This window comes from Nelumbo nucifera, chromosome 1 (assembly GCF_055504915.1).
Source record: "Nelumbo nucifera cultivar China Antique chromosome 1, China Antique-T2T, whole genome shotgun sequence".
Classification (NCBI taxonomy): Eukaryota; Viridiplantae; Streptophyta; class Magnoliopsida; order Proteales; family Nelumbonaceae; genus Nelumbo; species Nelumbo nucifera.
The window spans coordinates 211,998,387-212,024,909 of NC_142649.1; the positions used below are offsets into that span (position 1 = coordinate 211,998,387).

The 26,523-nt window shown below is 38.0% G+C and overlaps 1 protein-coding gene across 2 annotated transcripts; it reads right to left on the minus strand.

The window, feature by feature from the left end:
• Positions 1-2,996: 2,996 nt before the first annotated feature.
• On the minus strand, positions 2,997-25,991 carry LOC104604802 (histone-lysine N-methyltransferase ATX4-like). Of its 2 annotated transcripts, XM_010269347.3 has the most exons (24): positions 25,368-25,503; positions 24,180-25,253; positions 23,971-24,026; positions 23,674-23,887; positions 21,431-21,559; positions 21,240-21,308; positions 21,088-21,156; positions 20,678-20,769; positions 20,443-20,535; positions 17,074-17,209; positions 16,717-16,822; positions 15,877-15,976; positions 15,656-15,780; positions 15,171-15,316; positions 10,068-10,172; positions 6,772-6,836; positions 6,178-6,385; positions 5,731-5,817; positions 5,579-5,635; positions 5,391-5,480; positions 5,220-5,306; positions 3,998-4,072; positions 3,559-3,659; positions 2,997-3,384 (listed from the first exon to the last, which is right to left on the minus strand). In XM_010269347.3, the coding sequence occupies exons 2-24, from the start codon at positions 25,242-25,244 to the stop codon at positions 3,303-3,305; spliced, it is 3,357 nt and encodes a 1,118-aa protein (XP_010267649.1). In that variant the 5' UTR covers positions 25,245-25,253; positions 25,368-25,503; the 3' UTR covers positions 2,997-3,302. The 2 variants fall into 2 exon arrangements, with proteins under 2 accessions (XP_010267649.1, XP_010267648.1); XM_010269346.3 differs by having other exon boundaries at positions 24,180-25,991.
• Between the last annotated feature and the right edge of the window lie 532 nt (positions 25,992-26,523).

Genomic DNA, 26,523 nt, shown 5'->3' on the forward strand with positions numbered 1-26,523 from the left:
TGTCGTAAGGGTTATTGCAATAACTATTGTTGTGACTTTATTCTAGAACTGCCTACCAGGATCCCATCCTGGTAGTCTCCCTTCGTACCATGTACTAACTCGACCGTCGGATAATACCCCGAGTTCTCACCCGGGGCCTCTGACGAGTTTCTGCCTTGCAGCACTTCGGCCATCTACCCTCGGCTTCTACCATATTCAGAGTCCACCCCGCCTCGGCCTCAGCAGCGACCTCTCTGAATCCTCAAAGCCTTCGACCACCCTTCGGAGCCTAGGAGCGAAATTACTTTGTTGTCCTCGGCCATTCCGAGCACCAACAACTAATATGAACAAGTGGGTGGACTTACTCAATTTGGGTTGCTGTTGCTTGAAATAGAAGGGAAATTTCAATCAGAAGAGGCACTTCCTATTTTTGTTTTGAAATGATTCCACCGTTTTGAAAATTTAAAATTTTATCAAGGATAAAAGAGACTTTGTGATGATTCAATCGGATGTAATTTTGACAGGGGGGATCTTAGTCCACTTTAAAAAGAGGAGAGGATTCAGTATTTAGGTGAAATCTGAGGGGAGGTTTTAAGTCTTTCACCCTTTCCATGCATCATTAATAACTTCCCTTCTACCCCTTTTTCCCTTAAGTGCTGATTGCGAGATTTATACCACATCAACACTTGAACAAACCAGCAAACACCAACAAGCCAGCCCTCGGTTGGTGTGCTTTGTCAAGCACAACCTTAAACATTCCAGAATTCAGTTCACCATTTATTGTCTAAGTACAAATTCTCAGTCAGGCTTCCAAGCCTAATTGCTTGAAAAAGACCAATTTGTGGGCTGGGCTTTGAGTTCAGCTTTACACTGGCGAGCTTGGGCTTCTGGAAATTTTGTTGATAATGTATTCTTATCCATCCAAACCACGGTGTCATTGTAAAAATATAGTGTGATTCACACCAATGTTACCCGGAATTAAGGGTGTCAATGGACCCGTTTGGGATTGGACCCCATCCAGTCCAAAATCAATTTGGACAGATTGGATGGACCAACGAGACATTGAATTGAACCAATCCAGTCCAAAATATTTATTAGACTGGATTGGACCTGGTCCGTCCATAACAAATTTATATTGGATTGGGTTGGATCAAGCCAATATCTGGTCCATTGATATAAGATAAGAATATATGTGTCAATGGGTTGGGTTTGGGTTGAAACCAATCTAAATCAAAATAAATTTGAACAGATTGAACAGTCCAGACATTGAATTGGATCGGTCCAAATTGGTCCAAAACATTCATTGGATTGGATTAAACTTGGTCCATTTATAATAGACTCACATTGGACTGGATCGGATTGGACCAAATCCAATTGACATCCCTACCCGGAACCAGAATTGTTCTAGCCACTGATTTCCATATCAACAATTCAACTTTCTGTATCAAACAGACAGCCCATTCTGATGAAAAAATTTAAAATTAAATTAAAAAAACGACCAAAACCATTGAATGGGTCAAATGGTTCAACCATCTGAAATAATAAATTGTTGATCAATTCAATGATTTTTGGTCAAGGACCTAATTTGGGATAAAACAGAACTGGTTGCCTGGACTGCTCCTTTTTTTTTATCAATAACATCAACTTCATTAAATTAAGAGAATAGAGGGAAAAGAATACAAAGGGAGATAAAATAACTTAGCTCCCCAAAAACAGAAAATACAGGGGATGCAAAGAAAATTAAAAACTAGCCCAAAAAACAGCATCCCTATTCACTTCTTGCTTGGCCAACCCATCCGCAAATGAGTTGGCACTCCTCTTCACCCAGCTGTACTGAATCTCAATGTCCCTACCCAGCCATAAGAATTGTTTTTTTCTCATTGTTAAAGTTCCACAAACTACTGTCATCTGTCTTCAACCAATTAACCACCACCTTCGAGTCACCTTCTAGAATCAAACGGCTAATATTTAGATCTTTTGCTCTTCGAATTCCTTCAAGCGCTGCAAGGATCTTAGCCCTAAGAGAGTCACCTTCTCCAATAGGGCCAGAGAATAAAGCAGTAGCAATCCCTTCATCATTCCTGAAGACTCGAATCCCAAAGGGCCCTGGATTCCTTACACTGCTGCCATCAAAATTCAGCTTTATAAAGCCCGAGGGGGGAGGGGACCAGGACGGACAAAGAATCATCTTGCATCTAACAATGAAAGCAATCTCTTTCCAGTTTCTTAGTAAGTCATCCATAAGACAATCTGAAAACAACTCCAAAGATTTTAGCCAGTGGACCGCTCTTATGAGGATTCGATCTAACAAATCTTCCAAAGTTTTTTCCTTGTCAAAAAATATGCATGAGTTTCTTTCTTCCCACAAAGACCAGCAAACCGCTGCCCTAATACACTTCCACATAGTCTTCCCTCGCTTCTTAGGTTGCCTGGACTGCTCCTGGGCCGAACAGCCTGATGGTCTAGATCAACAACGGTTCAAAAACATTGATTCACACTGTAACGTGAACTAACCTACAAAATTTAACTATGGATGAAAAATTACAAAATAGTGTGCTTTGATCTACACACTATCGTATCAAACGAATATCGATGAAGACGTGGCGTGGACATACACAAATCGTCCACTGTTTCACCAACAGTACCAATCACTGCCTCTATGAACATTGAATTTTAACTGCAAAAAGAGGTAAATCCTTAAAATAAGGAATGCCAATTTGTCACTACAGAAGCTATGAAAAGGATTATGTGAGAGACTCCTGAGAAAACCCCACATTATGGAGGGTTTAGACTTTAAATGCAAATCAAATGGCAGTTCCAGACTACCGAGCCCTGCAACTGCAAGTGCATCACCAAATATCTATAAGCCATTTTACTTCTTATTCTCCTGCAAAATAAATACATAGCCACACCACCTTTTGTTATTTATTTTTCTTTTGGAGGGGGGTAATACCGTAATAGTAATACTAAAGCATTTTTGTGGAACAGGAAATTGCGACACAGATTACTCCAAAATATGAATTACAAGAATGGCACTATATTTCTTTGAAACACATGTACATGTAAATGTATCCGCAGACTTTCCTCTTTAGGATATCTGACTTGTGATGAGAAAGATAAAATAAAATTAGAGGATAAAGATGTTGAGACAATTTACATAAATGGGAGCCCCGAAACCAACAAGGAATATTGAGCTTTTATTAAGCTTGAAAAATCATCAAATAATCGGATAAGATACAAACTCAGCGTATAAAACTGTGAGATCACACAAGGAGAGACCAGTCGGTGCTCCGAGTGGAGAAAAAATGGCAATCATGTGTAGCCTAGTTCATGAACTTCCTGCAGTTTGGTGCTTTGCAGAGGCATGGGACCTTACATTCATCAGGATCAAACAAATAATCATACCTGCCAATGCATAAAAATGTAAAATGGGGTGATTTGGCAAATTTTGAAGATACAGTGAAACGTATGTTGATAAGTTCCTAACCAGATGATTGAAGAAAAGCTCATTGACACATACATGCACCCCGCCACCCACACACACACACACATGAAAAAGGCTGTGGAAAGAGGTAATACGTTAGCTCATCTCCAGCGGAAACGTTGGTCTTCGCAATAAGTACAATCCGGCTCTCATCATCACCTACACTCATGATTCTTGCATAGCAGTTGGGCATACACTGCAATGACAGAAAGTAGTTAGCCATATGATGATGTATCAACAGCAAACTCAATTACAAAGCTCTGCAAACATGCAATGAACACTCATAAACACTGCCTTTAGTAAACCTCAAATGGGTTTATTCGACACAAAATGTGATTATAGAAATGACCTGTCAGCTGTTTGGACATGTACAGGTTTTTGCAGCATAAACTATCAAATGTGTAAAACATCAAGAAAGCACATTCTTAATAGTGAAATAAAAGTATAAAACATGGAAAAAGTAATACACATTATATAGGGCGAAAATGCATTATCCTTTGACTCTGAATTTCTACCTTAACAAGAATAACTTACAGAGTGGTTAATCAAGCGTGCTATATTCCCCTTATCAGTTGCATCAACCACCACTTCTTCGCTGATCTTAAATAGCTGGAGGAAGAACAGTTTGTGATGTCAGGATAAAAGCAAGATCCAAGATCTCTATGAAACATTATCCTTAACATCCATGCCTTACCCCAACTATATGGGGTTGGCTACCAAGATCTCTATGAAATTAATTACCAAAAATAAAAATGGGGGGAAATAATCTTTAATACAGAAGTGGTTGATATTATAGTAAAAGTGAAGGGAAAAGAATCCAATGCAAGAAATGGTAATCATGATATACCTCTAGCATGTTCATACAAATGGAATTGGAAATGGAATTGGAACACATAAGAAGGATAGGAACACACAATGTGACACTAATTTATGGTTCCACAACCCCACCTAAAACATCTATGGCAAAACATACACCATGTCCAGGCATGTCCTCACTGTGTCTGGGTAACATGGACATTTCTGGTCTTCTAAGAGAATGAAATAATAATAGATGAACATGATCAGTGGAAAATATATTAGAGGTTTATGCATTCATGATATCAGCTCTCTCTCTCTCTCTCTCTCTCTAAAAAATATATGCTGAAGATCAGTGATGTACACATGTCAAATGAACCAATAGATGGTCTGTTTTCCACAATGCTGCCAAGATCTAGGAACCTTGGCGCTTGACGATAAAACAATATGAAAAAATGCCACGAGCTAGAATCCTCTCTATTATAGGCAAATTCAGCAATTGTGACCGGAAATGCAAGTCTAATACTACATTCTGCTTTACCTTTAAATTATTTAATTACTTTTGTCATTCCTTTTTCTTCCAGAGGTGGAAAGGATGAAAAATAAAAGCAGGGCTAAATCACATGTTAACAGCTTTTACTTTAAATGATCTTTATTCTCCATATTTCTAAAAGTATACTGCAAAAATACAGTCTGCTCTAGGAAAAGAGTTTTCTTTGTTATTTCTAAAGTAAACCACTTTAAATTCCCCAGAGTATTCTAAGTCATCACAAGCCTTACTGCAAAGGACGGCCAAATCAAAATTGGCTGAGCAACCTAATCCAATCTTGAATTTTGAAAAAATATAAGCCAAGGCTTTTAATGTATGTTGTGGCAGTTTTGCTCTCTCAGACAATGTCAGCAGCCAACATTTGAACAATCAACACTAATCAAGAGAAAATAATAATGAGAAGTGACTTACATAGCAATCCTTTCCCTCCAGTCGATAGCTTGCTTCCCTCAAATCTGCAACACTGCGTCTTACCTGCTCACCACGATACTCGAGAACCTGGAAACAGTTTATCAAATAAAATGAAAAACAAGACATAGGAATTTCAGAGACCACATTATAGCTAAAACTTCAAAGGGATACCATTTCTCCTTCTTGAATGTTTCGACGTGCAAAGAGGCCCCATCCATGTATGCCAGATCTACCAAAGCAAACCCTCTCATTTTCAGTTCTCTGCAGAAATGAACAAACAACACCAACATGAGTACAGAAAATGTTAATTAAGTAAACAAATAACAATTTGGACTGAAGGTAGAGGAATCTTAGTTTACCTGTAAGTGGTAAAGGCGCTCCCTGAATGAAGAAAAAGATTTAACATCCTTGTCTTCCTGTTTAAAGAAAAAAAAATGAGCATTTGAACTTTGTCCAGTTAAGAGAGGAAAAGGAAAATAAGTCCACATAACATGATAAGATATAAAATTACCTTAAATGTGTTCAAGCACTCAATTGCATCTAAAGGATGATGGCAGGGCCCCATTACTCGGTGGGCTATTGCTTCTTCTCCTGTCCTCTAGTAAAAATAAAAAAAAAATGAAAATAAAAGTGAAAATAGGGCCAAATTTACCACAATATCGAAAATGCTGGTTCTTGAGCCAAAAATCAACACATTCAATAAGCAAACTGTCCAATCTGGACTTTTCATTCTTTTCTGGACATCCCAAAAAATGCATATTAGAATCAATAGATAGATTGATCCACCCCCTTTGCATTGAGGCCATACGAACCACTACACATAGGTAGACCACACAGCCCAACATGCAGGTCCTTTAAATATCCTTTCTAAGCAGTAAGCTAATGAGCTAAATAAGTAACTTTCAGACAAATAAAAGTCATCCTTAAACATGTAAAAGATACTCCATATGCAGTTTACCTTATTTTTTGATCTTTTATATATCCGACACCTTGCAGCAGAAGATGGCTCAAACTGATCAGCTTCTGAGGTTGAATCTTCCTGAAGATCTGATCTTTTAGACGAAATTAGCCTTGAACCAGTCTGCTTCTTATTTCTAAGCAAGCTTTTGGCAGAGAAAATCCCTATAGGTGTCTGTATAACTAAAACAGTATCTGGGTTTGGAGCCCTGCCACATAAAGTCATTAAGGCATCAAACCTGAATCAACATGTAATGGACATCTTAGGCTTCTTAGAAGGCAAAACAAGGTTTATGAAACACATAAACCTCAGCAATTAGCATTCCATTAGAGGTGTTGCAGTGCATATTAAAATGACTCTGGCTAATACAGCAAAAACAGAGCAATATTGCTAGGATCATGGCACACTAATGTCTATCAAAATGAAAGATTACTAATTAACCAGCTAATAAATGAACCATCTACCATCCCAAAAATAACAAAAAGGGAAGAAGTATCGATGAATCAAATCATGTCAAGCTTAGAGGTGATGAAAGTTTCATCAAGACAAACAAGGAAGCCAGGCAGAAGCCATCAAAAAGCATATTTGTCTTACCTGTGGAAAGCACAATAAGAGACCATTTTCGTAATCTGTCTCCCATTTTTCTCCAAACAATGCAACTGTAAATGAAATTATGTTAGCAGATATCACAGAATAATCCAAAATGTACACACAGAGTAAGACAAGCATATTTTCAATTGATTCAGTATCATTGTGACCCAGGAAACCATGTGATAAAAGTCTGCAAATATGATAAGCCATTCTTTAAAAAATTCATGAAAAATAAAACGCCACCTGGATCATTTCCAGAGAAATATTGAAATAAATACTCAGGCCAGCAAAGGCAAAAAAACCAAAACTACGAAAAAACAAAAACAAAACAGCTGAACATCAAAAATGGATTCCTAGTTGGAGTGGAATTGCTCAATTATAACCTCCTGAAATTGTTGAGCCACTCTCACGGTCTCACCCAACTGACCGTGTACCACTTCTGTTGATAATGGCCCCAATTAGGGAAGATTTTGATTCAAGGAACCGACTATTGATCTCTTTCCAGATGGCCCAGCAGAGAGCAAATGGCATTAAATTCCAAAGGACGTTACATTTGGCACCCTCAACCCTCCAAGGCAAAATTAAGCAAACTCAGGTGCCCCAGCATTATATATTGTCTTTGAAAGAGAAGTGGCCCCATGCCTGTGATGCAGAACCACAATAGATAGATATGTAGTTGATGGATTCCCCCGGCACCCCAGAAAACCAGCAAATATTGTCCAATGTCAATCCTCCATGCAGGAGGTTCTCTCTGGTGAGGGTTCTACTTAAGGTTCTAGACCAAATAAAGAACTTGATTTTGGGTAGGACTGCTACTTTCCAAACCCACCACCAGCCTATAGGTGGATCTCCAGTTTCCAACAGCAGACCATAGCATGATTTAGTACAGAACATGCCAGAAACCATGAATCCAGCACAAGGGCCTGGATGCAGATGCCATTGAAGCATCCAAAAAATCTGCTAAAGATTTTAATTTAAAAAATGTCCACCTTTCAAGGGTGAGTTTGTCCACCTTCAAGACACAATTTTTAGCACTTTAATTTGCATATTTTAGGGTGGCATAGTGTTACTAGTTGGGCTATCAAGATAAAAAGGTCTTGTGAGAAATATGAACAATACCCAAAGCTAATGTTTCTCTCCTGTTCAAAGAATGAAAATTGATAAACAACATGCCTTGGCCAATTCTTTTTTTTTTTTTAATCAATAACAATAAACTTTATTAATGAATAAGATTTGTGGAATTTTAATTACAAAAAGGGGGAGGTAAACTATCTTAACTCCCCAACAACAAAAGAACAAAGAAAGAAGCTAAAAATTATCCCAAAACAGAGATTCCTTAAGTGCCCCTTGCTTAGCTAACCCATCAGCCATTGAGTTAGCACTTCTCTTCACCCAGCTGTACTTCACCTCAATATCCCTACTCAGCCATTTAGATTTTTTCTTTTCATTGCTGTAGCTCCACAAACCACTGCTGTCTCCCTTCAGCCACCTAATCACCACCTCCGAGTCCCCTTCAAGGACCAAGCATCTAATGTTTAATTCTCTTGCTCTTTGGATTCCTTCCAGAACTGCTAGAATCTCAGCCCTAAGAGAGTCACCCTCTCCAATTGGGCCTGAGAATATAGCAGTAATAATCCCAACCTCATTCTTGAATACACCCCCAATCCCAGAAGGCCCTAGATTCCTTAAGCTACTACCATCAAAATTCAGTTTTATGAATCCAGAGGGGAGGGGGGACCAAGAGGGCCTAGAAGTCCTCTTACATTGGGCAGAGATAGCTATTTCTTTCCACTCTCTCAATAAGTCGGGCATGGAAAATTCTGAGAATAGCTCCATAGATTTCAGCCGGTGAGCTACCCTTAAGTATATCAGTTCTAGTAAGTTTTCCGTGGTTCTTTCCTTGTCTAAAAAGATTTGTGAGTTTCTCTCTTCCCATACGGACCAGCACACTGCCACCCTAATGCTTCTCCACATAACCTTCCCTCTTTTCTTAGGCCATCTAAAGAACAAAGGAGAGAACAAGCTTTGCACACTCACGGGGAGATTCCAAGTACATCCAAAAAGGGAGAAAGCCCACTCCCAAACATTTTAGTAACCAGACAAGTAACCATAAGGCGGTAACCCGTTTCCCCATCAGCTTTGCAAAGATTACACCTATTGGGAAGTAAACAGATATTGGGTCTCTTTCTCTGAAGTAAGTCATTTGTGTTAATTCTTTCCAGGAAAGTTTCCCAACAAAAACTACCAACCCAAGGAGGAATGGGTTTGCTCCAAATCTCTTTAACAGGGAAGGACAACCCAAGAGGAACAGGAGGCTGAATTAAAGTCTCAAAAAACGAAGCACAAGAAAAGGAGCCAAAGGATGAAGGGGTCCAAAATCTGGTGTCTTCCTTACTAGGGTCCAAGAAAACATTTTCAAGGATGGCTAGCAGAGATGAAATACAGCCCAAGCCTGTATGCCTTGGCCAATTCTTCACTGGAAGAGAAAATCTTGCATAGCAACATGAGGCCACCAGTATAATCATTTTTCCCTATTTCTTTTTTATTCCCCATCTCTTGTTTTTCTTAAAAGGATTTTTACCATATACTTACCTACTGATAAACCGTGGCTTCTTCTCATTACATGTTAGAGAAGTTCTGGACTCAAGAAAAACTCATAAGACCTAATAACTATTAACAAAATCCCCAATCCCAACTCCCAAGGAAGGTTGGCCATGCAAACAGGCACCACATTATTCTTCTGCTTTTACAAGATGCAGATCCAGCACCTAGCACTTCCATTATGCAAGCAAGGGTAATAATAAACAGCATCCCTGGAAATTGTTGCATTGTTTATATTATTTGTCAAATTGCATACTCCCTCAACCATTGACATGATATGGAAAACAGGCAGCTAACTGTTATGTAAATGCAAAATAATCAACATCAGAAATGTAGGTGAGATATACTTCGCATACAAATACCAGTAAAGAAAAAAAAAGATCATTTCTAACCCAAGAAGACATGGTGGCAGAAAAAAATAGTCCTCAATCAATCAATAATTTGAGTATGAGAAAATCATAAATTAAAATAGAAGCAGCAGAAGCCAAATGGAAGAAAATTGCACCAATTTGTTTTTCTTCACCTCATAAAAATCAGAGCTTCTAAATTTCAAGCTTTTCATGTTCAGTTGCTTTTTAACTTTTTTTTGATAGGTTTCAATCACTTTCAACTTAAAGACTTCAGAAAATATAGAGGAAAAAAAATGAATCAGATCACAAAATGTCCTTAGCTAATCCATAAATCTCAATGCAACTTACCTCCATGCGGTAACCTGCCCTTGATGCACACATTGCGTGATAATAAGTGGAGCACTTGCAACACTGTGTGCAAGAACCATGCATTTGCTTACAGATCACACAAACCTACATCCATTACCAAAGTTACAAACAAAACACCACTTAGATCAAATTCAAAAAATATTAAAATATGTCTATACTTTATAAATATTAACAAACAAAACCAAACATTTCAACATTATCAACTGAACCAATAAAAGAGACTAGGAAATGACAAAAAAAGTGCATAAACTGAGATTGGTGAGCTGCAGTTTGTCGTTGCCCTATTTTAAAGACAATTAAACTATAGAGTTCTCTTTGGCTTGACAAAAAACTTACTCCACACCCATTAGTTTAATTAGCAGTCTTTATAAGATTGTGGCTAATCTGGCAGTTGTCTGGTTGATCAAGTTGCTATTGTGAAGGAGAGACATTCTTCTTATTGTTCAGAGAGGGTATTGGGGAGGGGGGACTAACCTAGCATAGCTAAGATAACCCCACAAGGGATTGCAAATTTATGTATATTAATTGTTGAGTGGTGTTTGAATTCTCACATCCAGCACGGCCACATGGGGAAATAGGTCTTATGTATAAATAGCACCCTGAAAAGACCTACGATCACATGGACTGTGGTTATCTCATGTTTGTCATGGAGTGGAAGGGCTTTAGTGCTACATAGAAGAACTGCACTGGGCATGTATCTTGATTGTCTCCGGCTCTCCTTTACTGTGCTTATCAATGAATTTTATTGGACCTCTTCCATATTGTAGGAGGTCCCAAGTGAAGAGGCCAGAGGCCTCTTTTCCATTTTCCTTCATTATGATGAATAAATCCTTGAACCAAATTATATGTAAGGCTGAGGAAATAGGTCCAATTTCAGGTTTTAAGGTGGAGGAGGTAGCTGCCATATCCCACCTCCATTATGCTTATGACACTTTCATATTTCTCATCCATTTATTAAAAAGATGGAAGAGGCAATTTTCTTCTTCTGGCAGGAAGAGCACACCCATCAGAGTTCCCTTGCCAACCTTCATGTTTGCTTTTTCCTTTCTCCAAAGATGCCACCCCAGTTGCTAAGAGCCTTGAAACAATCGAAGGAACTTCTTTTGGAGTAGGAGCAGGTAAAAAAAGAGGTTTCATTTTGTCAAGTGGAAAAGGGTGGTATATACACATCTTTAAGAGGTTCGGGGGGCTTCTTGAACAAAGCTCTCCTTAGGAAGTGATTTAGGAGGTTTCCCTTGTGAGGACATGATGACTTGGAAGGGGTTGTGACCGTGAACTACACAGAGGTTTCTCATGGAGTCATGGACACACTCCCAAAGTAGTCAAAACCTTATATAAGGCAATTAGGAGTAATGCACCATTGACAGACTTCAAAGTTCGGAACAGATTGAGGATACACTTTCAGAAGGACCATTCAAAGAAATTAAGCAAGATTTAGTGCTATTTTCCCAAGGCTTTACAGAGTTTCAACTCAACTGAGAAGAACTACCAATGAGTTCTCTTCTCAAGAAAGCTCACTGATCTGAAGACCAGTTCTCCATGGGCCTTAATTAAACAGGAAGATTAGCAAGTGTCTAGCCCTTATTTACAAAATCCCAAATAAAAGTTTTCAATTGAGTCTTTCTACTTTTTACTTCAAGAGTTGTTTCTATTAAATGCATTTCTGCAGAACATCTTACTTCATGTGGCATGGCTTCCTTGAAAGGTTTCTTACAGTGATGCAAGAATGGAAACAAGGAAAGAATCCATGGAGAAAGAAATCAGAAATCTCCCAATTCCTCATCCAATGGCAATTTCACATTTTTTGGGTATTTTGAATTAGTAGTTTCAAGTCTTTTCAAATTGATTTTCTAGTTTGTTGTTGTCTTAGGAATAGGGTTTTAAAGTCTTATAGAAATTTTCCTTAGTAAAAATCAAAATTATTTTTTATGGTAACATTTTTCTATCAATAACAGATTCATTTCATTTCATTTATGGTAGCATTTGAATTTACTATTTGATAGCAATTCTCATAATTATATTTACAGTGAAGTCATGGTTTGTTATTTTTAGTGATTTCTGGGTGTCTATATTATAAGGTAATTTTAATAGGGGATTAGTATGGCGGTGTTATTAGAGTTGTTTAAGAGCAAGAGTCCTTGTTTGGGTTTCCCTATAGATTGTTTCTTTCATATTTCAGATCCTTGATTCTCCCCCTTCTTCCAATCAGCACCCCAGTAGGACTCCATCCTACATCAATTTGGTTTTAGTGCTAGGTCCGTGCTTTAGAGATAATCTAATTAATTTGAGTTTGAAATTCTTCCAATGAGCGTTGGATATCTTCCGAACTCCTCTCCAAACTTTGCTATGATACCAAATCGATGTATGACAAGAAGGAGAAAGTCTTACCAAGGGTAAACATGGTGGAAAAAGGAAATCATAATTTTACTCCTCTCCAGAAATTACTATAAATAGGATATCACAATTTTACTGTATATAGTAATTGCGGGAGTTATGTACATGGTACATAAAAAAGTTGGCATAATAGTCATTTCGGTTTTTTCTAAAAGTAGTTTTCTAAAGACTTAAAAACCGTATTCCCAAGACACCAACAAACTAGAAAAAAAAAATTGAAAAGACTCAAAACATGCAAAATGTGAAATTGTCATTGGATGAGGAATCGGGAGACGTGATTTCTTTCCCCATGGATTCTTTCCTTGCTTCCATGCCAGCATTATACAGTCAATCCCCTGAACCATGAGGGTATTTGAATTATAAATAGAAGCATCATCTCTGCAAAACAACTCAATATCAGATTCTTTTTTGCCTGGGGTTCTCCTACTTTTGTAATTCGTCTTCTTCCCTCTTTCTAGCACTTACTGACTGATCTAGGCAAATCTTTTTTTTTTTTTTGAGAAAATTTAACCAGAATTTATTAAGAAAAAAAGGGGGGAACAAGAGATATACAAAGCAGGGGGGAACCCCTACAAGTTACAAAGGAGGAAGCTTGTCCTATACAGATGCTCCAAATACACACCGAATTTAGCTAGGCCATCTGCAGTATGATTGTGTTCCCTAGGAATCCAAACTATGTTAACATTCAAACCATCCACAGAATCCCAAGCTTCAGTCAGTGATGCAGTCTCCAAGGGCCCCCTTTTTTGCCTCTTAACCATTTTATCGTATTTGCTGAATCACCAGCAATGATCAAATTCTGAATTCCCAGATTCTTTATTATCCTGATTCCGGTGAGAGCAGCCATCACTTCAGCCTTTGTGGAGTCGGCCCAACCGAGTGGACCACTAAAAGTCCAGCAGATATTGCCCCTTTCGTCCCTTACTGTACCACCAATACCTGCAAAGCCCGGATTGCCTAAGGCACAACCGTCAAAATTAAGGGTTATCACACCATCACTGATGGAATCGGGATGCCTCAAGGGAGTTTTCTGGGGATGAGGCAGCAAATCTTGACTGACAGTTTCAACAGATTGTAACAGCTCCATTTTGGAATATGGTATGATTCCTTATGTGGTATCTTGGAGTACTTGGAGAACATGAAAAAAGGTCTATCCATGTATGTCTCATGTGGATACTAGAATTTTTCTTATGGACTAGGCATTTAAATCAAATTTAAACTGCTTATTCAGATGGGTCTCATGATCTGACAAGTGGGACGGCAGACTCTAAAGCTAGGAATGGGAATGGAGTCAACAGGGCAGATAAGAGGGGCACCATGCCCAGGTTCTAATATGTTAAGATGTAAATTCTTGGCGACCATCTTTTGTATGTCAACCATTGGGTGTTTTTATTGGTTCCCTCCATTCCAAACAATTTGGAGTTTTGGAGTCCTTTTTCCAAAACTATATCAATAAAATTCTAATTGCTGTTGCTGATCAGAGAGAGGGACTTTGTATGACATTGGCAAGATATTTTGGGCAGTGATTTAAAAGGGGGTGCACAGGCAAGGCGCATTTTGGGGTATGCGCCTCGCCCAAGTCCTAGGTGCACCCCTTTCAAAAGGCGCTAGGCGTGCACCTGATGCGCCTTGCGCCTCAGCCCAGGTGTGCACCTTTTTAAAATTTTGCGCTTTTTGCTTTTTTTGAGTCTAATGGCTGGGACGGGGGTAGAGCCCCCAACCACGCCCCTCGAGGAGAACCCCCTATTTTCTAATGTTGTTCATTCATTCATTGCAATAAAAATTTCTTTAAAGGCAATAAAGGTTATAAAATCATTATTTTTTATGTGAGAAATAAGAATTTCAAACCCTAACATAGACCTGTTCGGGCTTGCCTCAAGGGACGTGGTACAAAGGTGACTCATAGAATCAAGAATGCAATATGTTTTGCATCACATTAACTACTTGAAGCAATGCAATTAAGGAAAAAAGAGATTGTGGGTTTTACATGCTTGAAAATGCTTTATATGTTTGCTTTTATTTTTAAATTTTCATTTGAATACACTTTACATGTTATGTTTATGTATTTTAATTTTGATAATAGGTTTTTTAAATCATTTATTTTAAAACTTAAGTTTATATATTTTATTAACATTATGTTTAATATTTTTTGAATATTTTGCATTTTTTAAAATTTTTTGGCATTTTTTTGAATTTTCTGACTTTTTATTTGTTAGCTTTTTTTTGTAATTTTGCGCCTTTCTTAAAAAGGTGCGTGCCTCGCCTTGCGCCTTGCGCTTTTAAAACACTGATTTTGGGTGTAGATTGTGGTATACAGTGCAGTATTGGGGATCTGCTGCCCCCTTTGTACACCGTTCTAATTATACATATTCATGAATACCTTTTGATGCTTGTCAAAAAAAGCATGTTCATTTATTAATAAACTCTGCTATTCAGATATATTTGCCATAAAATGTTCATGACATTTTTTGGATAAAACTAGCCAAACAAGGGGTAGGGAGAGGAACTATATTCTGGGCACCTTTGTAAGTGAGGGGAATAGTTGGGGGAGAGATAAGAGGGTTTATCCCTCATTGACTGAATTATACTTCTGTATCTCTTATGCTGTACACTACTTTTTATCTCATTAATGAATGAATTTATGCTGTACTGATCCAAAAAAAATGGACAAAATAAAAACAGTTTTACCTTCACAAAAGAATTAGATGGAATTCTTAAAATTCCAACAGCAGGCTCCATTGTTTCATCACTTGAAAAAGAAACTTCAGGCTGAAACCAAGCACATGTAACATGAACCCACAATGTATCCACATCAGATGGCTTTAGAGCACCCCCTAAAGAAAAAACAGTTTAAATATAATCAGAGTAGATCAAAATCAATATACAAAAAAAAAGACAAGTTGACAGCAGATAAATGCACTGGCATTTTCTTAGCTTGCTAAAGTTGTTATTTATTCAACTTAGGTGATACAAACATTGTAATGAAAGTTGTTTAACACAGGACTTCATGGTAGGAAAACCATCAAACTTATCAATAACCTCAATACTGAAGAATTTCAAAGCATACCAGGCTAGTTAGTTGCACATTAAACCGTAAAGATCTCCTTAAACCTAGAAACACCAAGTGACTTGGTAATCAAGCCAAAAGGCTTCCATAAAGTTAGAAAACATACCTTTTACAGGACAAAGGCAACATTCCCGTTTGACATCAGGTGTTTCACATGCTCTGCAGACCCACGAAGTGAAGTCACGGACATTTCTTGCTCCATAACATTCTTGATGGACTGCAATTTGACATCTGGAACAAATCATGTATTAAATGAATTAATTTCATGTACTACGTGGAAAAACTCATTATGTGGAATAATTTCCTAAAAACAAATAAAGAAGCTACCTATTGCAGATAATAATTTTATTGTAATCCCAATCTTCAACCCATCTACAAATAGCACACCGTTCTGTCGTCCACTTAGCATAAACAGGTTCATACTTCTCTGTCACAGTGAAACAGTCTATTCAGTTGCAGAAGTTACATTACATAAAGGCATTTCTGTGCCAGTACAGTGGAGGTAAAAAAAAAACTAGGATCAAATAGAGAAGATACCATTATTAGAAAACTGGTTTAATTCAGCAATAATTTTCTAGGGAAGTAGTCTATGAGAAGATTACTCTCTTCTTTGCTGGTCTCCAAACTGATGTTTTTCTCTGCAAACTAATGGGTAGAGTTATTCCCACCCAATAATCTCCTGCCCATTTGCTATTGCTGCTATTTGACCCTTCCACATTTAGATGGCTTAAGAGAAGGGTACAGACAGAGAGTTCTCTAGAAATGTACAAGGGCAGCCCTGATTTGGACCATTTGAGAAGTGAAGAAGTAGGGAGGAAAATAAAGAAGTTTGGAGGGCTAAATAGTAATATCACATTAAGAATTCAATGGAAAAGATTGGCTAATGGAATAGCAGATACTCTAACTAAACAAGGGGTTACTACTTACTAGGGATCAATTGTTCTGGGCTCGGTTGTAATTTGATTTTGCTGCTTCTGATTGTTCCTTGGGCCTTTTGCAATATTTGTGGATTAAGTTTCCTAATAAAATTTTTCTCTTTACTTATCAAAATAATAATAATAACCAGTTTACTCAGTGGCAAGATTTACACCATGTGAAGGATCTTTGCAGCAAGTATATCCAAGAAAAATATTTGATGAAATAGAAAATTAGGAACAGAAGATTTACCTTGCAAGAAATCAAGCAGTTTCTGCTTCCGTAGCTTTGGAGAAGGTCGCTTAAGAGGGTTTGCAGAAACAAGTCCCCGTTCATGATACTCTGCCATTTGCAGCATCTGCAATAATGCATAATTGCATTAAGATTTCATATACATGTACATAGATATTGAAATGAATATATGGCCTAATATTGTAAGATGCTGAATATGGCAAAATGCATACAAGCACAGGCCAAGCCCCCAGTGGTAGCACTAAACCATTCAATTTAACATCGGACTTCCAATTGTTCATTTAATCAGATAGAAACACAGAAGTAAGAGAGAAGCAAGTAAGATACTGAAAATTAACAAGATCCACAAGTACAAACCCATTGCTCCAGAGGTAGCATTGAACCTTTCACTTTAACACTTGTCTTCCAATTTTTCTTTTTTGAACCTGTATGTCGTTCCCATTCACTAAGCGATCGCTTCTCTTTCCCACATGAACCACAATTGCATACAACTCTGGAAAATAAAGTAAACAAACATAGTATGTGAAATTCATTAAAATCAAAATACAGAGATGAGCACTGTATTATGCATATAGCCCAAAAAAAAAGTGATGCTCCAAAGTTCAGGAATCAACTCAGACTACTCAGGCTGGAATTTCCAACCCAACAGGTCGAGTTGACCAGCCAAGCCTTGTGGGCAAAGAAGGCCTTTTCTTGGCTTTAACAAAGTGTCAAAGTTATATAAAAAAAAAGGAAATTATGAACACAATTTGTTGACTGCTTCAAAAGTTGAAGTTTACATGGGCACAACTAGGACAACTATAGGCATGGCAATTTCACCAGTAAAATTGAAGAAACAACAGTAGCGATTTCAGACAAGAAGTGGATGCTTCCATTCTCAAATAGAAGCTTTCTTCCTAATGTGTCTAAGCACTCTTAGGAAAAGTGAGAGTACTTAACCCCACTCTCAAAAAACAAAGATAGTAACTACTAACATGTAGTTATTTATGTAAAAAAAGTACCCATTTCAAAAGATGTGAGACCCATATTAATCTTTCTAATTTAAATTCTTAATTCAAATAAAAAACTCATTATAAAGATTTTCAATGGTGTGGGTCCCATTCTTTTTAATAAAATGGGTTATTAATTACAAACCTAATTTAATTTTTTAAATTAAACAAGGATCTCAAATTAGATATAGCACATAAATGGTGAAATCTCAAACAAAATAATATGTGTAGTTGCCTTGTACTTAGTACGGGAGTCATTCTCTAGTATAAATGAAGATTAAGTAAAAGAGGTCAGAATAAAAGCAAGCCAAAACTGCATGGTGCATTGGAATGATACTGGTTTAACATGATTTCCTAAATTTTGATGAAAATGACTCATTTTCTGTACCCAAGAAAGATATCAAATATCTATATTGAATGACTCAATTACTATAAAAAAAAATGTCTCTACTACCACAAAAGCTTAATTGTTCCTGTTAGATTTTCTATGTTTTTTATAATAGCTTGCACCACGAGGGCAATTTTGTATTTTCTCACCTTTTAATTATCACTTAAGTATAAATAGCCAAGAAGGTGCCACCAGCTCATATTTTTTACTCCGAAAACTCCTCTTCTGTTGGTTTCTACTGGATAATATGATTCAATGAGTACTTCCCATGGCTCTCTCCACCAAAGTTCGTACCCCAACAAAACGGTGTTGCTGAACAAAAAAAAATATCTTGTTGAAGTTGCCAGTGGGATAATATTGCATATGAATGTTCCTAAGAGGTTTTGGATGGATGTTGTACTTACTCCTGCTTGTGTAATTAACAGTATGCCATCCAAGATGCTTGACTTATGGCCCCTCATCATCTCTTGTTTCCCCAGTCATCTCTGTTTTCCATTCCTTTGAGTCTTCAGTTGTCGGTGCATGACTTGTCCCCCACCTACGGTAAGTTGGACCCCTATTACATTCCATGTACTTCCCTTGGGTATCCCTCTACTTAGAAAGGCTATCTTTGTTAAGAAGAGTCAGGAAAAGGTTGCAATATGTAGATTACATTATTACCATAGGTAATCAGAGTGCAAAGATACAGTATAGAAGTTAAAGATCTAGGACCCCTTCAGTATTTCCTAGGGGCAAAGTTGGCTAATACCCACATTGATGTTAATCATAAGTTGGGAGATTGTGATGGAGAACCATTGAAGGATGTGAAGTAGTTATAGAGGTTAGTAGAAAGGCTACTATCTTTCTATGGCATTGCCTAACATTAATTATGCAATGGGGGAGTTCTTGGCCAGTCTAAGGTTCCTCACCTAGAGGTTGTAGAAAGGGTTCTTGGGTACTTGTAACAGTATCCAAGTTGGGTTGTTGTTTAGGAAGCATAATCATCAGAAAATAGAGGTTTATATAGATGCTGGCTAGGCAGGGGCTGTGGATGATAGAAAATCCACTAGTGGACATTTTACATTTGCGGGGAAACCTGGTGACATGAAGGAGTAAGAAGCAAAGTGTTGTGGCAAGATCAAGTGCTAAGGCTGTCTAGGGCCATGGCCCATGGTGTTGTCAAAGTACTTTGGATAAAGAACTTGCAAGGAGAACTTGGGCTTAATGTTGTGAACCCCATGTCCCTATATTGTGATAACAAGGCAGCCATAAGTATTGCTACCAACCCTATCCACCATGATAGAACAAAACATATTGAAATTGACAAGCATTTTATAAGGGAAAAGGTTGAGAACATAGGCGCCAAGGTGAGGCTAGGTGACAGGGGGGCGCCTTGTCACCTAGTCGCCTAGGTGATGGATTTTTTCAAGTAAAAATGTGTATCCTAGGATAGTTCCCTAGGTTCCATAATCATATTTCCTTAATAATTATCCATAATTGTCATGAGAAAAGTATAAACTTCATGTTAAAGTATAGAAAATCAACATATTCATGAGAAGAAAAAAGAAGAAAGAAAAGAAAAGAAAAGGTGGAAGAAGAAAATTGGTATATAGTATAGACACACAAAATTAGTAAAGAAAAAGAAGTAAATTAGTTGATTAGACAACATTTTAAGTTCTTCCTTACTTATTGGTTCAGGTTTTGAAGTCTTTCAGGGTTCAATATAGCATTTAGCAATGTTTATGTTGATTAAACCCTAACAAATAAGAAAATAATAAAAAGAAATTAGTACATAAACACACGAAATGAATATTTTAGTTTAAAAATGTCTATTTTAAAATTACGACCTCAAAAAATTAAGAATATAAAAGATTTGTCTAACACACTATAGAAAACTGCTTGGCAATTAGGTGAGGCAAGCTTCCAAGTGCACCTTGTCGCCTAGGCATCACCTTGACAACTATGGTTGAGAAGAGTGAAATTTGTGCTCCATATGTCAGTTCGAAGCAACTTCTTGAAAAAAGGTCTTCCAAGTTTGTGGCACAAGGAATGATGTGACAAGTTGGGCATGATGGATAATAAGCTGGGGATCATAAGTGGGTAGCCAACTCACTTACTATAGTTCTGATTTTCTGTATTTTTTGTAGTATGGCCAGTTTCAGGTTTGTTCCTCTTCTTCTTTTTCTACTAAGAAGGCTTGTTGCTTATACAATTCTTATCCTGCTAATAAAGTTGCCAATTTTTATCTAAACAAAGTTCTAAATAGACTCACAATACTGCCCAATGGGAAGAAAAAATATAAAAGTTCTCATCAATTCATTTCCTACCAAAATAACAACAGATATTCTTAGCAAGGGGTATGATACTTACAAATGAAGACTTGGAAAATATACCCCTTCCATGCCAGTGCACACAACAGTTATCTTGTCCGGCAGCACAAATTGCCCAGTAATCTTGTCAGATCTGTTTCAAGAGTGGATGGCTTTTTGTTTTTAGCTACAGAAAAATAGAAGGAAAGCTCCAACTAGCAGTGTAAATGCCACATAGCCCTTTCTGACAAATAAGTTGTTGGGAACATTTAAAGAAAAGGATTACATAGTTCTACCTATTTCTTTGCTGAGATTTTTCTGAATCCGATAGTTCAAAGTTAAACTTTGCTTTGCACTCAGGGCAGTAATAATCAGTGTCTTCCAGATCCTGGCATTCAATAACTAAGTCAAAGACTCAACCTTTCAGCATAGAAAGACAAGTAGAATAAAGCACAATAGTGAACATGGTGAGAGATAAGGGCACATGCCATTTTTTGTAAAGGGAGCAAACCCCTATCATTACTTAAAGAGTATGTGCATTAAAAGACAAAAGCATCCTCATGTTTTGAGTTCTGTGGCAACCTATAGTGTGGCTTCTTTGTCTTTTAATTAGGGATGCAGCCATTTTATCAAAAATGGGATGTACCCTAATCACTCCCATAAACATTAGAGATTTTGGTCACTTCATAATCAGTTATGTCCAAACCTTGAAAAGATTGCTCGAAATTTTGTCACATTCTGCATGAACCCAGACTTTACATCCATCACAACGAACCTGTTACAGTAAACAACAACATTCATCAATAACTTGACATTATATAGAAAAAAAAACTCCATTTAGATATTAGATTGCCTTACCCAACTTCCACCATCAGAATGATGCCAGATCTTCTTGCATATGCCACAATATTGTTTTGATTTCAATAACTGCAAAAAACAGTGAAGGCCAACCATGAAAAGTTAGGCAAACTGTAGTTTATGTGCAAATCAATGTTGCGATGCAAAATTCAATCACAAGACCCCAATAATAAGGGATGAAAAATACAGACCTTAGTACAATGTTTACATAGAAATTGGCCTTTAGGAGTTGAACCCTTCACTTTCTTTGTAGTTTTAAATGTCAGGCTCAATCCACAGCCATCACAAGGCTGTGTGCCTTTCTTCTTCTCAAATGCATCCTGCACAGAGAGTCAAATGGATAAGCATACACAATCAAACAACAAAAATTTCATGAACAAATTGAAGGAATACCAGGTTACAGGAATAATAAAGAATTTTAGTAAACCATGCTACAAATTTCTACATGATTTGCAAGTACAATGATAATTGGATGGTACATGAATTACAAAATAGATCCAGTGAGAGAGCTGCAAGGCAAACAGTTATAATCTTATGAATCATTAAACACCTAAACAGAAGAGACAATTAATTGATATCCAATAAGAATACGCAATTTCTAGGTTCCCCATTTTATGTATGCATCTTATTGGGACTTGTAAGCTTCCATAGAAGCAGCTTTCCAAATTTATGCAGACCTAGAATTCAGAGATAAAGGTTGGAAGTAGGTGAAAGGAGATGCTAGAATAATTAACCAATAGTTCTCATGGTATCAGGGAAGCAGGAGAGCCATAGTGGAAACATAACAAGGACCAGAAAATTATCAAAAAAAAAAAAAAAACATAACAAGGACCAGAAGACTGATTCAAAGAAGAATAGGCCTAGCCCTACATCTCAATTTGCAGAAAATAGCCTATAAAGCCTCTTGCATCTAACATCACTCCAAGAACTCAAGTTAATAAAGAAAAAAGTTAAGGACATCGAAAAGCTTTCCAGATACAATAATGAGCACAAGGTTCAACATGGAGTTCTGTTCCCTTACCTTTATTCTAGATATTAAAAGCTCAAAATTTTTAAATTTGTATTCCAGCTAGTTGCTACATACATGTTAATGTTTTAAAACGTGGAGGCATGACGCGAGACGTTCCACTACCTAGAGGCGTGAGGTGTAGCCGCGTAGTTCAGAACGTAAGACTGTAAGAGGCGTAAGCCTCCTTAAGGGGAGGGGGATGAGGAGGAAAAAGAGGAAGAAAAATCTCATTTTCTTTACTTTTAATAAAAATCTTTAGCACTAGTTGAGGGGGGGGGGTTCTTGTCGAAGCAGAGGCGAGCCAAGGAGTCCGGGGGCTTAGCCCCCGACCCACTTTCTTTTCCCTTATCTTCCCTTCCCTTTCTTTTCCTTTCCTTTCATTTCCTTTCTTTTTTTTTCTTTTTTCTTTTTCTGACTTTTTACATGAGGTGTGCATGAGGCGTACACCTCAGAGGTGTCAGCGCCTCTGGCATATGCCTCAGGGCGTTTGGGGGTGCCTCGCCTGCGCCTCCAGGTATACGCCTCCCACGCCTTTTAAAACATTCACCTGACCCGCATCATAGTGCTCAGATTACTGCCATAGCAGTGACAGAAGAATAACTCACACATTCCTCCAGTATTTTTCTGCAAGATTGATACCTAGTACTGGAAAAGTTAGCTACTCCTTATTCTCATTCAGTGTTTCAACTTTCAACCATGTCCCAGGAAATAGATATAACCCTTTAACCATTGTAACTTATTCAATGAAACAAGCTCAAAAATGATTGCTATGAGGTGTCATTAATTATTAACTTGATACAATTTACCTTCTGGGTTTGTATTTTGGTGATTTGTAACTTTCTTTTGATCAATTTGGTGATTATGATTCCATTTAGGTTTCTCAGGATTATTGTGATTGATGCTGCAACATGTATCACAGTTAATAGTTGGCATGCATATAGTATACCACATGTGGACCAACCCATTTAAATCCTAAATGCTATTTGATACTTGAACGATGCACTAGAAAGATCACAAAAATGGGAGATTAAGTAGATTAAAGTCCAATATAGTTGTTTCTCCATTTGATATTATTTCTTCTTGCTTTCAGGAAGTGCAGGCCACGGGTTCAACTTTTTCATGTTACATCAGCTATAGCCAGGCAGTAAAAAAAAGGTTTACATTGTCTTAAAACACAGTGGTATGAGGGAAGGTGCTAGGGTCTTCTGATGCATGAGGCACGAATCTTGAAGCCTCAGTGGATCTCATTATTTCAAGGAAAAAAGTGAACTAAAATAAGAAGAAACATAGAATTATGCAAAAAAGGACAACACAAAATACTTATTAAAAACCCTAACATTCTATTAATTGTCTACCTGGTTTGATATTCCTGTGGAAACTCAAATAATGTAGGGATAGAAAAAACTAGACAGTAAGAAAAGTTGCCTGGTTCTGAGAATAGCATTCCTGATCCTGGTTTGAATCAGTAGCCTCTTGGACTCCTCTTGGAATAGAGTGATTATAAGCTGGCTGCCCAACCACCGCATTCATCTCCTCTGCTGGCAGTTCCATAAAACCATGCTCTGCTAAAAACGCCTCCTCTATAGCCATCCGAAAATCACTAGGCTTGCTTTTGTGCAACTGCGTCTGTCCCTGAAATCTGAAGGAACGAAATTTTGGCCTCTTAACACTTCCTTACTTGCAATTTAAGTTCCAGATAAGATAAAATACGTAGCTACAAACCTGTCCAAATAGTCTATAAATGGAAAAATCATCCCATGCTTCACCCATGCATAGTCCTGCTCGTGACGGGATAATTACAATCATAATTAAATGAGCATACCTTGGGGTATTAAAAATACGTCCATTTTGAAACCAAAAAAAAAAATAGTAATAATAATTTACCATGGTAGAGCGTGTGTGTGTGTGTGAGAGAGAGAGAGAGAGTTTACCCTTTCTTTCCCATTTCTGGAGTATCCGAAAAACATTACACAAATAGCTCCAGCAACACAGGAATTGAGAACTGTGTCAGGAGCTTGCAACATCGGATCAATGACGATGGCCGGCCATGCCGGATACCTCTTCCCTGATTTTGCCCAAACAATATCACCCAATACAAAGTCTTCGGGCCTGTAGAAACCCTTTCGTTTTTCAGTATTCTCCTTGGACGATTTAGGTACGCCTGTCAGTTCAAAGTTCCTAGGGGACTTCTGAAATTCTACCAGGGGTCCAGATTTCTCAACTTCAATTATGGGCTCGTGAAGAGATGTAAGAGAACTGCGAGAACTAGAATACTTTCTAATGTCAAGGTTCTTGAAAAGCAAATTACCCCCTTCTTCTTCTTCTTCTTCTTCTTCTTCTTCTTCTTCTTCTTCTTCTTCTTCTTCTTCTTCTTCTTCTTCTTCTTCTTCTTCTTCGCATTCCTCCTTGAGAAGTGGAAAACATTTAGGACTATCATAGCTGAACTTGTCGTCCTTGCATAGTTTCTTGGTAAGCCTACTGCTAAACTTTGTTGTTTTACAGCTGAATTTTTCCTTCTTGGAGGTTCCAATTTCAGTGTGGAAACCGGATTCTCGGACACTTGGTTTGGCCTTTTCTTTCTTCCAGGGATCAAGAACCGAATCATTGAAACGCGAAGGGAGTACCTGAACGCGTCCTCGTGAAGTTTTCACAAGCGGTGGTCGAAAAACATCTGCAATGTGATTCTTCACCTTCAGAGCATCCTGCCTCTTCGATTCCGAATCCAACTCTCCGGGGCAATAAGATACTTCGGTGCACCAGGAAGCCGCGACACTGCTGAACTCCTCGCCATCATTGCCTAACCTCCTTCGGAATCCAAAACCAGTTAACGGAATTCTACCGGCGGCTACCTCGCCGAGAATATCGAGAGGATAATACCCGTTGGTCTTCCGTTTTTTCTTATTCCCGGAACTCTCGTCGTCTTCGCACCCAGGCTGTTCAGCTTTGCACCGCTTGAGATAAGGCATTCTCGATTTCAAGCTCCGTTTGATGATCATCCTTCCTACCTAGAATATCAAAACAAACTCCTCTCCTTAGTCCGATAGAAAACCCTAATTTCAACGCCAACTCCTCGAATTCAAAGATCGATTCAACACACAACGAAATTGGGCATTTTCTACCTCGTTTGCCCCTCGAAAACCGCCCTCTGTCACAAGAAAGACAGATTCTCTCTTCCGGATCCGAACATAAACCTCCGAAAACCCCTAATTTTGCAGCGAGACTCTAAATTCAGATATCGAATTGAAGGCCAGCCACTTTCAACAGTGGTAACGCGATATCGTTCCCCGGCCAATGCACGAAGACCAATGACGGAAAACACCAATTGTTTGGACAACTGATAGAGGAGGAGAAAAATCGACGAATTCCGCAGGAAACTCTGCAACTGTTGAACGAAGAAACAAGTTTGCGTAGGCGAAATTCTAGCGGTAAAGGAAAATAGGGGATCTGTTCGACGAGCTCCAACTGCCTCTTGGGTTGGGGTCGAGGGAAAGATAGGTCGATATATATTTTTTATTTCATATCATACCATATACTATTAAAACCTAAGAAAATATGTGAAAAATCAAAATATTTATACATTTAATTAACATCTGATAAGTTTTCGTTCGTTTTTTTAAACTTCTACTCCAAATCTAAATCGAAAGAGAGAGAACAAAATTTATGGAGGGAGACGAGGAACGGGAGGGGTTCGTGCCTGCGTGGGAAAAATACAGAATAACTGGGAGAAACGTTGCCGTTATGTTGGAATGACACCGCTAATCTGCCGACTTTATATTTAGTCTAAACTTCTGCGACCTGTAGCCACGTGTACAGAATGAGACGCGGTTCTCGTAGTCTGGACTCTGGAATTTGGATAAAGGTGGGAGATGGATAGAGCAGCAGAGGGTTCCAAAGAAATGGTAAGGCCAAGTGAATTGGAGACTCAGAGACTGTCTCATTGTAAAACTAGGAAATAAATAATAAAATATGTAATTATTATTGCTATTTTGTTGACTCTTCTAGAGTGACATGTCATGTATGTGTGTATGCGTTTATTCGACGACCGTGACGTGGTGCTTCTGCGAGGGGGTGGGACAGCGGGTGCTGGGGGAAATTTTCATCCTGTGAAGGGGTTTATTTTAAAAACAAAAAAAGAGAGTCATACGTGTCAAGGACGTAGAATGTGATTTTCGATGAGTATCTTTTGCACTGGATGGGCTTATATTTGTTTTGTGGGCCTGGGCTTGAAAATTCAGGTGATGTTTGGTAGCTTAGGCATTTTTTGAAACCGATTTT